Consider the following 13529-nt stretch of genomic DNA (forward strand, 5'->3'; position numbering starts at 1 on the left):
CCCCGGGGGAACCCCCCCCCCCCTCTCTTGTCTCTCTGTCCCGGTTATAAAACCCCATCTTCCCACCCCCCAGCCATCATAGAGCTATTTATTTTATTTACAATCTTCCAGGCTGAGGACGTTGGAGAGATCGTCTTCTGGAGGAAGTGGGGGGTAAAGAAAATGTCATCATTCATGGCGGTCGATTAATTCACTGCCTCGCAAAAGGATGTTCTAACTAGCACTGCACACACACACAGACGCATACACACACATCTGCACACACACACGCACACGCACACACACACTTGCACACACAGACACACACTCACTAGTTGAGCCTGGCCTGAGTTGCGGGGAAAGCCAGCTTTATCTCCCATCCCCTCCTGCCACTCCTACTGGCCGAGGAACAGGGATGTCAGGCAAATGAAGAGGAAACCGAAGTGAGAACTGAGCCACTCTGCTTTGGATTAGCACGGTTTGTCTTTGAAATAAGCCTGTTCCGCTCGTGGCAGGTCTGTCCCAACAGATCCCCCACATCAATGTTTCCACCGCGCACCTCAGCCGGAGAGGAATGGGAGAAATCCTGCTCAAAACAGAAGCCGTTCCATTTAAAGAAACATTTAAAGGCTCTGGCGTTTCATCTTTAAATAGAATCTTATTAAAAGGCTTAATGTGTTCCAAATGTTCCCAAGTGAAATGGTGTGTTCATATTATAATGCAAAAATGCAGGATTGAAGCATGACAGAAAGGAAAACATTGCTTGCTAATTATTAATATGAGCGTGGCACAGATCAGCAGCGAAAAATACAAGTATACAGGGATATGCAAGATGGCGCCTTAACCTAAACCTGTCCAGGGTCAAACCCTGAACCTGTCCGGGTCAAACCCTGAACCTTTGCCGTGTTAAACCCTTAACCCTGTGAGTGAAATATGTGGTCAGTGCATTGGTCCTCCTTTCGGTGTTCTAATGGGTCCTGGGGGGCTGGAACCCAGGAGCTACACAGACAGCTTCTGGTCCTGATCTGCGGGCACCGAGTACACGCTGGAGAGGAAGAGAGGGGCGGGCATGAGTACAAGCATTGAGGAAATACTTTTACAGTACTAAGAAGAACACGTCCGCCCGGCCCAGCGGGTGTTCAGGTTCAGGTGTCAGGTGCACGGTGGCTGTGTCACCTCTGAGCCACGTCTCATCCCCAGGTGAGACTTATCTATCTGGCAAGGGGACGCTTGTTGATCCAACAAGCAAAGGGTTGCAGCGCGATTAAGCCTCTCTCTTGAGCAGTGCAATCAGGCACTGCTGCCGTACCACCAGGGGGTCTGCAGTAATCCTGCAGAGAATTGAACCCTCATGGAGACCTGCCTGCTCCAAAGTCACCACCCAGACTTGGAACACTCTGGGGAACGGATCTCTACTCTGTAATCCCCCCCGCCCCCCATCTCCCCCCATGATGTCTTGAAGTGACAGGGTTTAACCCTCCCCCCCTCTTCCCATCCCCTCCCCTTCCAATTTCCAAGGCAAAATAATCTATTAAGTCTGCCAACTTGTGAAACTAGAGCAAATACTATGATTAGCTCAGCGAGGGATAGGTGAGGGGGCAGGTGGGGGCAGGAGAAGGCGTCTCGGTTGGACCGGTTCAGGCGGTTTGGCTGTTTGGCTGATAGCTGTTGTCAGGTTGTTGTCATGACGTCAAGCCAGAGTTGGTTTATTCGGACTAGAGTTGTCTCGTCAGGCTGTTAATCATGAAGGGGTGGGGTGGGGTGGGAGCGGGGTTGCGACAGGCCAGGTCGTGTTCTGCAGGCCCCGCTGCAAGAGGTTACTGCAGGTTTATCTCTGGGCCATTGTTCCTGAGAAGGACAAGCTGAAGGGTGGAGTGAGGCGACTGGTAATGGTGGAGGAGGAGGAGGAGGAGGAGGAGGAGGAGAGCCTTGTGATACACAAGTCCTGACGTGCTGAGGCTGGTAGCTGCACATGGTTGGCTATGTGGCTTGTTGTTGTCATGTTTTATTCTCTCTCTAACTTTGGCTGAACTCCGGAGAAACTGTTACCCATCAGACTGGTTTGATCACTCCCTGGCTGAGTAAGCGTAAAAGGAAAGCAAGCGTATATCTCCCCCCCCCCCCCCCCCCCCCCGATATGCACAGGTGCAGTGGAACGACGCGCAATAACTCTTTACAACAGATAACTGTAGCATGACCTGCTATGTATACAGTAGTGCACTACTAAGAGCAGCTTTAAATGCTCATACACTCCTTGTACTTTGTTGAACTAAAGACACATCAATCTCACGGGGAGATCGGGAATATATTTTGTTGTATCGTTATGGCCGATGACAAACAATGAGGCTTAACTTTTGCAGGTCCAGAGAGACCTGAGAGTAGGTGCTTACCCTTGCTGACGCCTTTGCATGGAGCGTCGGACCAACAGTATCGCTGCAAGAGAGGAACAAAAACAGAGCGGCTTACGCACGTCGTCGGGCTGGACAAATCACCAGGTACTGTTGTGAGGACTTACCAATTATCACAGCGACAGACAGAGCAACCACGGCCACAGCCACACCAACGACAATCCCCACAAACTGGTCTGAGGGAGAAAAGCATCAAAACTGTATTACACATGCAAACATGTCATCAACAAAACCCCGTACACCGCGGCCTTAGCTGAAAAACATACAATCATACACATAGTGCAGATGTTTGATGTGCATGTTTGACAGGTTTTATTTACCTGATTCTTCTGTGACCCCTGTAGTTTTCTCCATGCCAAGATCCTTCCTTTCCTCCCTTCCTGGTGGTTTATCTGTAATGAACAAGAAAAAGTACAACCAAAATGAAAATGTATGATGGGCCTTATAAACATTTTCACCTTTTTGGGAAAAACAAATATATATATATATATATATATATATATATATATATATATATATATATATATATATATATATATATATATATATAAACAATTCTCAACAGCAGTTGAGCATTAGAGAGTTAAGAAGATGCTACAGGTAGTGAGGAAAAGGAGGCAACAAGAAGATACTTTAGATAGTGAGGAGAAGGAGGGAACGAGAAGATACTTTAGGTAGTGAGGAGGAGGGAATGAGAAGATACTTTAGGTAGTGAGGAGAAGGGAACGAGAAGATACTTTAGGTAGTGAGGAGAAGGAGGGAATGAGAAGATACTTTAGGTAGTGAGGACTAGGGAATGAGAAGATACTTTAGGTAGTGAGGAGGGAATGAGAAGATACTTTAGGTAGTGAGGACTAGGGAATGAGAAGATACTTTAGGTAGTGAGGAGGAGGGAATGAGAAGATACTTTAGGTAGTGAGGAGGAGGAGGCAACGAGATGCTTTATGAAGTGAGGAGCAGGAGGAAACGAGAAGAGGCTTTAGATAGTGAGGAGAAGGAAGCAACGAGAAGATGCTTTAGGTAGTGAGGAGAAGCAGGAACCAGAGAGGGGGGTCCTCGGAGGACAAGAGGAGCACCTCTGCGGTCGTAAACCAGATAAGCGATTCTAGCAGAGAGCCTTCATGGAGAAGATGAGGAGTGACGGGAGCAGCGCCAGAAGAGAATGAAAATGCCAACGTTGATTAACCAGCTGGCAGTTACAGGGGGGGGGGGGTCCCTGGGCCGGCTCTGTCGCCCCTCAGAGAGCTAATTGATTTCCTTCAACCTTTTAATGATTGCCTCGGAAAGGGAGGCTTCTGATGCCTTGGCCTTTCGCACAACCTGAGTGGGGCCAGAACGCTGTGGGCACCGCTGACTGACCAGGCCTCGACCCCACGCTCTGCTTAAAACAATGGGCTCGCAGGCAGTCCTCTGGGGACAGCCAGAGGCGAAGAACACTCACCCACGGCACGGATAAGGTCCTCATCATCGGGCTCTGCAGGGGAGAGGAAAATGTGTCAAACAACATAATCAACAAACTTTCAGAATAAATAAAAACTAGAGACGCTGAATCTGGCTCATACAGCTATTTGATCAAATGTACAGATGAAAGATGAATTATAAGAGGTTTGGTTCTGCTGCACTGAAATTGGAAATTACTTCAATAGTGGGATTGGGATAGGGCTAGGTCTGATATGAGGACTGTAAGGGTCAGGTTAGGGTCAGGCTGATGGGAGTACTGTAGGGGTCAGGGCCCAGGTTAGGTTTAGGTCTGACGTGAGGACTGTAGGGGTCAGGGGTCAGGGGTCAGGGCACAGGTTAGGCTGAAACCTGATGCGAGGACAGTAGGGGTCAGGGCCCAGGCTAGGGTTAGGTCTGCAGGTGCCTGCATGTTCATGTTCATGTTAACGTGTAAAAGACCTACCATCAGCAGATCCTTCAGCATCCTTTGATAAAGCTGTATGGGGGAGATATGGGAGAAAATGATGACATTCGTATACAACCTCTGAAAATACACAAAGAGTTTCCATAGTCACTCTCTCACTCTTTCATTATTTACACTTCCCCCTAAACACCAAACACTACACCCTACGCACTATATACTATACACTATACATTATACTCTATATACTACCCACTACACAACACAGTACTAACTTCCCATTACAATACACACTACACGCTGTTGTTGTGAGACCAGAACCACCAATACTGGAGACCAGAACAACCCGTAATAGAGACCAGAACAATCAGTAGTAGATTAGAACAATTGGTAGTAAGGATCAGAACATACTCATATTAGAGTCCAGAGTAACCAGTAGTAGAGACCAGAACATACCAGTACTAGACACCAGAAAACCAGTAATAGAGACCAGAACATACCAGTATTAGAGACCAGAACATACCAGTAATAGAGACCAGAACATACCAGTAATAGAGACCAGAACATACCAGTATTAGAGACCAGAACATACCAGTAATAGAGACCAGAACATACCAGTAATAGAGACCAGAACATACCAGTATTAGAGACCAGAACATACCAGTAATAGAGACCAGAACATACCAGTTTAAGAGACCAGAACATACCAGTAGTAGAGACCAGAACATACCAGTAGTAGAGACAAGAACATACCAGTATTAGAGACCAGAACATACCAGTAATAGAGACCAGAACATACCAGTAATAGAGACCAGAACATACCAGTATAAGAGACCAGAACATACCAGTAATAGAGACCAGAACATACCAGTTTAAGAGACCAGAACATACCAGTAGTAGAGACCAGAACATACCAGTAGTAGAGACCAGAACATACCAGTATTAGAGACCAGAACATACCAGTAATAGAGACCAGAACATACCAGTAATAGAGACCAGAACATACCAGTATAAGAGACCAGAACATACCAGTATTAGAGACCAGAACATACCAGTAGTAGAGACCAGAACATACCAGTATTAGAGACCAGAACATACCAGTAATAGAGACCAGAACATACCAGTATAAGAGACCAGAACATACCAGTAATAGAGACCAGAACATACCAGTATAAGAGACCAGAACATACCAGTAGTAGAGACCAGAACATACCAGTAGTAGAGACCAGAAAATACCAGGATTAGAGAGCAGAACATACCAGTATTAGAGACCAGTACTTACCCGTAGTAGATGGCAGTAGCAGGCATAGGAGCAACAAAAGCATCATCTTCAAATGCTGCAAAGGAAAAAACTGGTTTAATATTAATATTCACCACCCTAGGATGGAGCGTAGCGGAAGCCTGTGTGGTTTGTCTGCTTGGATTCAAGTTGAACCTAAACTCCACTGGTGACTTATAATACCATATAAAAATAATCCAATTCCAAATTGTCTTCCCACTGGTGAGCAGGGTCTACGCTGCCTTAACCAGTATGAAAACTGAACATCACTCTGTAATCCGTGGTGGGTGGAGGCCAGGGGGTGGGTGTGATCAAGGGCGGCGCAGGGGTCTGAGGGTGAATACGGCGTCTCCCACAAGCCTCAGCAAAAAACGTGTGCCGTCGTCATTCTGTTGAAGTCAGCTGGAACCAGGTGTCTATCCCACAGTTTCCCCTCTGTGTCAACACTAAACGCAGGCCCCCTGCCAAGCGTGACGAAACCTAGCGTATGGAATACCTCAGCACCTCACCAGTCCAAACACTTTAATCCATGGCAGATTCATTGGAACAGCAGTGTGCTTATCACCCTCACATGATCAAACCGAGCGGGACACCTATTTACTTTGGCTGCTGAGCAACTGTTATTCCCCTGTTGGTCTTGAGAAACCGACCCATTTCCTCATGGCAAGGAGCCCAAAATACAGACGTGTTGTGGTCGAAACAACACAGATGCAGAACCCAGCAGCTGTTTCTAAACAAAGCCCCAGCAGGCAGCTGGGCGCCGCAGTACAATCAACAGTATTTTTAACTGTGGAAGTGGGGTGAGCCGCGTGCATAGACCCGGGTCCACGCTGTTCCGGCGGATAATGTCCTGGGCCGGCTTCACATTGGTGCCTTGGGAAGGACTTTCCCACCAAGCGGTGTCATTGGTCGGCCATTGTGTCCCCGTTTCCTCTCAGTAATGATCGTCGGGAAAGAATGGAAGTGTCTTACACCAACACAAGCAGAGAATACCATGGATCCGAGAAACACACACGCACACACACAGCACACACTCGTGTGACGATAAGCTGCATGCTCGGATCAAGTGGTGCATTTGTGTAGATTTGATTCAGCCACGGGGGGTCAGGGTGCTATCCTTCCTGGGTGATGTTGACGTCTACGGGAGACAGATATCGGCTCTGGCGTCGGCCTCGTCTAAAGCGGGTTGTCTTTGTGCTGCTCGCTGGAGCATGTGAAGGATTACAGTATATTAGTGGAACAGGCTTTGCATCATCACTGTATGATTCAAAATGAGAATGTGGCCCACGCTGTCCTAGACCCATGAATGGCAGGAGTAAATCTCCAAATAATCTTAAAACAAAACTATAAATAAATAACAATCCTGCGTGTCCAATTTGATTAGATTTCCAGAGTGGTTTGGGTTTGGGGGGAGGGAGGGGGAGGGGTGGGATGGCGGGAGGGGGGGAAGGGGGTTGTAATAAGCTGATATAAATTGGAAATATTTATCCACAGTTTTTATATCCAAAAACACGGTGTGGATAAAAAAAATCTTCTATCCAAACTGATCTGGGACATTTCTAATTAAACAATTGAATGGCAACTAAATGCGCTTTATTTTTCCCTATTTCTGATTTGTTTTGCTTTTATACAAGACCCAACGTGCAATATACAATAATAATACAACAACGTTCTTGGCTATAAAAGTACTAAAATGTTTTGGTCTATAATCTTCCATTTTTTGTTAACACTTAATAATAATGGTAGATAAATTAACCATTTATCAACATAAGTTATTAAATAATTTATAAATTCATTCAATAATTACCATGTACTCCATTACCTGATACGTTAACATGAATACCATTAGTCAACAAATAGTAAATGATTACTTGACCATTAGATAACTGTTTGTTAACTGTTAGTTAATGCTTATTACTGCATTAACTAATGGTAGTTAATGGTTAATAAATGTACCCTTATTATAAAGTGTTACGATTGTTTTTGTCAATAAACGTTCAATAACATATTTTTCTAACTAACAACATCGTCTTTGTCTAAATGACAGTTAGGTCTTTGTCTACAAACGTACAATAAGGTCTTTGTCTGGAATCTTACAATGTCCTTGTCTATAAAGGTAGTGGTTGTCTGTTATGATACAAACCAAGCATCAACAGAAACTACATGAAATGCACATGTGAGGAAGACATGTTTTGTAATTCTATCGTTTCTTTGTTATGGCGTTCAGTGTGTTTTCCACATTATATGATTAACCTTGAACGGCATCCCTCTAAGGCTCTCAGCACTTAAATCCTGTTGACAGGATTTAGATGCTAATTATTATTAGCTTATTGTTCACCAAATGTACTTTATTGTTCCTCCACAAAGACCAGTCTAGCAACATCACGTCAATGTTGGTATTAGGCAGAATTAGGAGTATAGGTGTTAGAAGTATTAGGTAGGATAAGGATTCTGGTTTGTAGTAAAAGGTAGTATAGTTAGTAGCATAAGTTAATACAAGGAGTATAGGTATTCGTAGTAATAGTTATTATTAGGAGTATACTGTTGTTGGTAGTATTAGATAGTATTCAAAGTACAGGTTGTAGTATGAGGAGTATAGTAGGAGTGTGAGGTTGCCTAACAGTGAGGCGTGTAAACACATTCTTCTGTCCGCTCACGCAGAAGCGTCCTGCTCCACCAATAAACCAATAAAGCCAATAAAGTATCGCTGACATGTCACTTTTACAAAAGCGATAAGCATCGAGATGGAAGAGGCAGGGGAGGGTTGAAACAAGACACGGGCGGATTGTACACGAGAAATAGAGCATACGCCTAAACGCTACGATTATGATCAAAGCAACCTCAAACATGAACTACAAGAAGTGTTAAAGGTTGAGTAAAAGGATGCTATGATGCTACCAGACCATTTTTAATGCAATGCCACTGATAGTGTGTCAAGTTCAGCAGAAAACAAGAACTAGCAAGCTAGTCAGGTGATGCTTTCTGGAGAGAAATTTGTTTGCTATGGCCTTACGATTATAAGCTTTAACTGTAGTGTGCTGTATCTAGTTTGCTAAAGCTAGCTATAACTATGCCAAGCTATAACTTTAGTTTGCTGTAACTAGTTTGCTATAGCTTGCTATAACTATGCTAAGCTATAACTATAGTGTATTGTAACTAGTTAGCTAAGGCTAGCTATAACTATGCTAAGCTATAAGTGTAATGTGCTGTAACTAGTTGGCTAAAGCTTGCTATAACTATGCTAAGCTATAACTATAGTGTACTGTAACTAGTTAGCTAAGGCTAGCTATAACTTTGCTAAGCTATACGTGTAATGTGCTGTAAGTAGTTGGCTAAAGCTTGCTATAACTATGCTAAGCTATAAGTATAATGTGCTGCAACTAGTTGACTAAAGCTTGCTATAACTATGCTAAGCTGTAACTGTAGTGGGGTCATCCCTATGTTCCCCAGGTCCTATGTTCCCCAGGTGCAAAGGGTTAGGGTTAGGGTGAGGGTTAACCCTAAACCTAACCCTAACCATAACCAATCGTAGGAGAGACATTCTAACCGATCACAGGCGAATCAGAGGCGAAAAAGGCGGTACTTGCCCCTACCATCCTACGAAAAAAAAGATTTGCTCACAGGGTCCTATGTTCCCCGGTCACATACAAAGCGGGGAACATAGGACCCGGGGAACATAGGACCCGGGGATTATAGGTACGCTCCCACTGTAGTGTGCTGTAACTTTTCACTTTTCATGTTCTAGCAGTATACCCATAAAGGCCAAACACATACAAAAGTGGGGATTCCTTGAAGACATAGCCTCTCTGTCACCTCTCCTTGTATATATATATACACACATGCAACTGATTGAATACACAACCTGCATGGATCCAATCAGATGTAGGACTGTACATACCGAGAACATATTTTATCAGATGAGGACTACACACGCTTGTTGTGATAACAGCACTGATCCGTGTGGACTCCAGTTAAGGCTCCTAAGTCTTAATATTAAAATGCAGTAAGAAATAGGAGAGCAGCACGGTAGATTTCTCTGTAATCTTAGCATTTGAATAAAAACAACTTCTCTTTGATACACATTACTTTCGGGAGAGCAGCATGAGTAATAATGAATACAACAAAACAACTGATTCACCAGCACACCAATCGTCTGCCTTTCTGTCTGTCTGTGTGTTTGTCTTTCTATCTGTTTACCTACATATCTGTCTATCTGCCTCTCTATCTACTGATCTGTCTGACTTTATCCCTGTCTGTCTGTCTATCTACCTGCCTGTCTGTCTGTCTAACTACCTCGCTTTCTGTCGTAAAAGTCGCAATCTATCTAACTTATGCTTAATCTATATTACCTATATCATCTTTTATATTATATTATCTAACTGTTTATCTCAGTAGAAAGAGTACGATTGGGTTTCATTGAAATGTCTCAAATTAACCAATGTTTAAACGTAGAATGCTGATTGAGTTGCAGGTGCAACTGACCAAAACATTATGAATCTGAATTTACAAAGACAATTATATAATATGCAAATGTATAATCTGACAACACTCACCGGTATGTTCGCAGAGATGAGCTACACTGTCCACATTACAGGAAATGCTGTACAGAAAATTAGGAAACTGTGGTGAAATGACGTAAGCACCCTAAACCTGTCAACAAAACGTGCACGTTATATTGTCATGTGCTTTTATCAGAAGTACCATGATATCAGTGAGGTAACCAAAGCAAGCCTGTTTACAAGTGTTTAAAGTGTACCAGAATATAGCTAAAAGAATATAGCTAGAGCAAATGTTGGTAAACAGTTTCCACTGACTCTGATCGCATATGTAACAATTATGCAAATAACATAGTACTTGGGAAATTTAGCCGTTACCGAAGGATAATATAATAGGCTGCTGTTCTACTGACCTAGGCTATTTTACGTTTTAGGGCTATGGCCTGCTAGTTTACTGTAAGCCAACTATAGGGCTTGAAAGGCGCGACATCACACAATCACCATCTCCATTTTAGAAGCATAGGACCATTGGACAGTTAGTGGTTATTATGTAGATATTTGTTTTTGGTTGTTTATTCACAATGAAATGATGGGTCACTATGGTGAGACATTAGCCCAGGTTACAGAATATTCGAATGTGTTAAGGATTTCACAATAGGCCTACTAAAACGAGTCCTCCAGTCCTCTCAATTTGGCTCGCCAATAAAAAAGCCCATGATGCATTCTGATGTACAAGCCCTTTAAGATAGTGTCAGCCTACTGGTTCTATCAGAATTTGTTTTGTAAGTATGTTTGAAATAGAATACTCATATTCTATTACCAGCACTAATCTATTACCAATGCTTAAACTCGGGACACCCGGAGGGTTCTAGAAGACTCTAGAAGGTGCTAGCCAGCAGATGTACTGCTGGCTGCTGAGTTGACTCAGAAGCTAAAAGGCGTAAATCCCGTTAAGCTTATTTACCCATCACACTTTTTGCTGAAAATGTCAATGTCTCAGTGTGTCTTATTAGTAAGCTCAATGTCACAATGGTGAATGAAAATAGAATAGAAAAGAAAGTCCTTCATATATAAGTATTTGATTACATGTTCATATATATATATATATACACATACATACATATATATATATACATACATACATACATACACATACATATATATATATACATACACACACATATATATATATATATATATATATATATATATATATATATATATATATACATAAAACATATCCTAATCCTATTCACACATTATTACTGACATCTGTTCAAACAATCAGTGACATGTTCAACTACTGAAAACATTGCGTGCTAACTTACAGAGTCTATATTTGTCTACAATCTACGTTATGTGTAGGGCATGGTTGTGTGTGTCAGCCCTAGGAAAAACTGTGGTATTATAGGTTAGTGAGATGAATTAGTTTGCCATGTTGTCGTTGATTACGTTTCAAGATGATTTGCCTTTGATCAGGTCTTTAGTCAGAAACTCAAGGGAAACATCTGTCACCTGTCATTTGGAATCCCCCTTGTACAATTGTTTAGCACAATGGGAAACTTTCAACGAAACCCCATAAGACTATAAAATCCCAGCATATGTTAAATGAGCAATCCCAACACGCTAGTGCAATCAGTTAACCCGAATGACATGTGCGGTGTGTGGCGATGCAATCGGATATGTGAGGCTGAGTGACAGACTTACGTTTTGTTTGTCAGGGCTGATCCAGTAAAGTTGAGTGCACTTCAGAGTTGCTGATACTATGGGGACGGCCTGCGACTGACTGCAGGTTAATACAGGTGTTCTCCACTTGGGACGGGGAGCTCCGCCTGAGCCTTTCATTGGCTGCAGCGCATGTTGAAATATGACCCTGGCCCCCGTCCCTTATCACTTACTAGCCACAGTGGAACAACTTGTAACTCCGCTCACAAGGAATTAAACCACTCTGCCAGAGGCCTTATTTGCACATTGTCAATTATTGCCTAATCACATGTCGTTTGCAAATTCTATGGCGAAGATGACCCACAAGCTCAACTTGATCATAAGTTATAGATATATATATATCATAAAATGCTAAATATTTAGTTTAGTTTAAAGTTTTAGTTATCTTCAGCTGGTGACAGGAGAGGACTTGAAAGAGGAGCAGATCTTTGTTGTGCTACTTCTAAAACCACGGGTTGTGAACATTTGAAACCTTTTATGGTTATGATCGGTGGGTTCCAACTGTGTTGTGTCGGTTATAACATTTGCATGCGCTCCACATGCTCTGCACCACAATGTTTCAGCCCCCTGACACATGTCATACGTAATGTTTGGCTTGCAGGGCAGCGAGCCAACATGTTCTCACTAAGTTTGACAAGAACTGTTGTTGGATCTTTCCAGATCGTCTGCCCTTCTTCGCCTGTGACATAACTTGAGTTGAGAAGTAAATGTGCGTTGTAATGTTCAAGCACTGCTGTGCTCGGTCATGTCTGTAGTGCTTTGTAAGCGTGGTTGGTTGAAGATTTTAGTTTCAACATAAATTCTCTCTGTACAAGCTTGCCTCAAGGTGTTGGATTCCTGGTGACAATCAGTCACATTTTGCCCATCCATCAGTTTGATGTTACTATGTTACTGCATGTAGAGGAATGTGCAACATGCGTGGTGTTAATTTAAGAAAACCAAAGTGCATAATCGATTTATAAATACCAGAGATTTATAATCGACACTTGAAGTATATTCTTTAGTAGATGCTTTTCTTTTATATCAGTCCACAGTCTACTGGGTGTTGGCACTTGTTGTGGAGGCCACTGGTTATATCATTCCTCATGGTGGACCTGACTGCTCTAGAAACTCTCCCCTTCTTCCAAGAAAAGCAGTGTGGTTTGCGTGGAGATCTTTGAAGTTACAGGGGAGTCACAAAAGATTAATAAAAATGGCAGTGATGATTAAACCATCGGCTCCTCTCAGGAATTTAACATCTGGAACTGAGAGCTTGAAAGTCTGGCGATATTCCTGTTCAGTGTGCATGAGACAACAATCCAATATACAATGCTCTTGTCTCATAGTTCCGACACCATTCTTACACATGTCGTGTACATGGCATGATGGTGAAATCATCAAGTTTCTAAATACAAATATCCAAGGCATGTGGCAGAAACAGACCAAAAACATTTATCACAGAGGTGACAAATTAGTCCTATATCCATTAAGCAACACGCTAGACAAGCCTAGGTTAAATCTATTCAATGATGACGTGGCGTATTGTTTTAGTCATCCATCATGAATTGATTTCCCGTGCTCATGACTCACGTGAATACCGGTTAATGTTCAACCAACATACAAAACGGTTGAAAAGAGGCCTGCATGCCAGAGAAATGGGTGAGCTGTCTCACAACGCTGCCTTGCCCTGCTGACCCCACTAACCTCTCTGATGTATTATGTACCTAATATGTGTCTGATGTAATTGCATCAGCCGGGACTTGGCCCGTTGCAGGCGATCTCTCTGCTCATGCGTGTGTCTA

General features: G+C 43.0%; 1 protein-coding gene across 2 annotated transcripts; it reads right to left on the reverse strand.

Annotated features, from left to right (window-relative positions):
* Window positions 1-24: 24 nt before the first annotated feature.
* Window positions 25-11829, reverse strand: LOC307085085 (uncharacterized protein). 2 transcript variants are annotated; one of them, XM_079749744.1, is made up of 9 exons: window positions 11731-11802; window positions 10081-10127; window positions 5531-5585; window positions 4291-4323; window positions 3829-3861; window positions 2708-2779; window positions 2495-2563; window positions 2370-2412; window positions 25-1024 (listed from the first exon to the last, which is right to left on the reverse strand). In XM_079749744.1, exons 3-9 carry the CDS (start codon window positions 5574-5576, stop codon window positions 979-981), a joined length of 342 nt encoding a protein of 113 aa, XP_079605870.1. In that variant the 5' UTR covers window positions 5577-5585; window positions 10081-10127; window positions 11731-11802; the 3' UTR covers window positions 25-978. The 2 variants fall into 2 exon arrangements, with proteins under 2 accessions (XP_079605870.1, XP_079605869.1); XM_079749743.1 differs by lacking the exon at window positions 10081-10127 and having other exon boundaries at window positions 11731-11829.
* Window positions 11830-13529: the final 1700 nt, after the last annotated feature.

Source organism: Pollachius pollachius (assembly GCF_949987615.1).
Source record: "Pollachius pollachius genome assembly, chromosome: 1".
Taxonomy (NCBI): Eukaryota; Metazoa; Chordata; class Actinopteri; order Gadiformes; family Gadidae; genus Pollachius; species Pollachius pollachius.

Bases quoted from the DNA above. Each gene is read 5' to 3' on its own strand.
- LOC307085085 (XM_079749743.1), bottom strand. From the start codon at position 5,576: ATGATGCTTTTGTTGCTCCTATGCCTGCTACTGCCATCTACTACGG. The intron at 2,564-2,707 runs GTAAATAAAACC...TTTCTCCCTCAG, and splicing joins AGGGGTCACAGAAGAATCAG to ACCAGTTTGTGGGGATTGTC. The intron at 2,413-2,494 runs GTAAGTCCTCAC...CCTCTCTTGCAG, and splicing joins GTCTGTCGCTGTGATAATTG to CGATACTGTTGGTCCGACGC.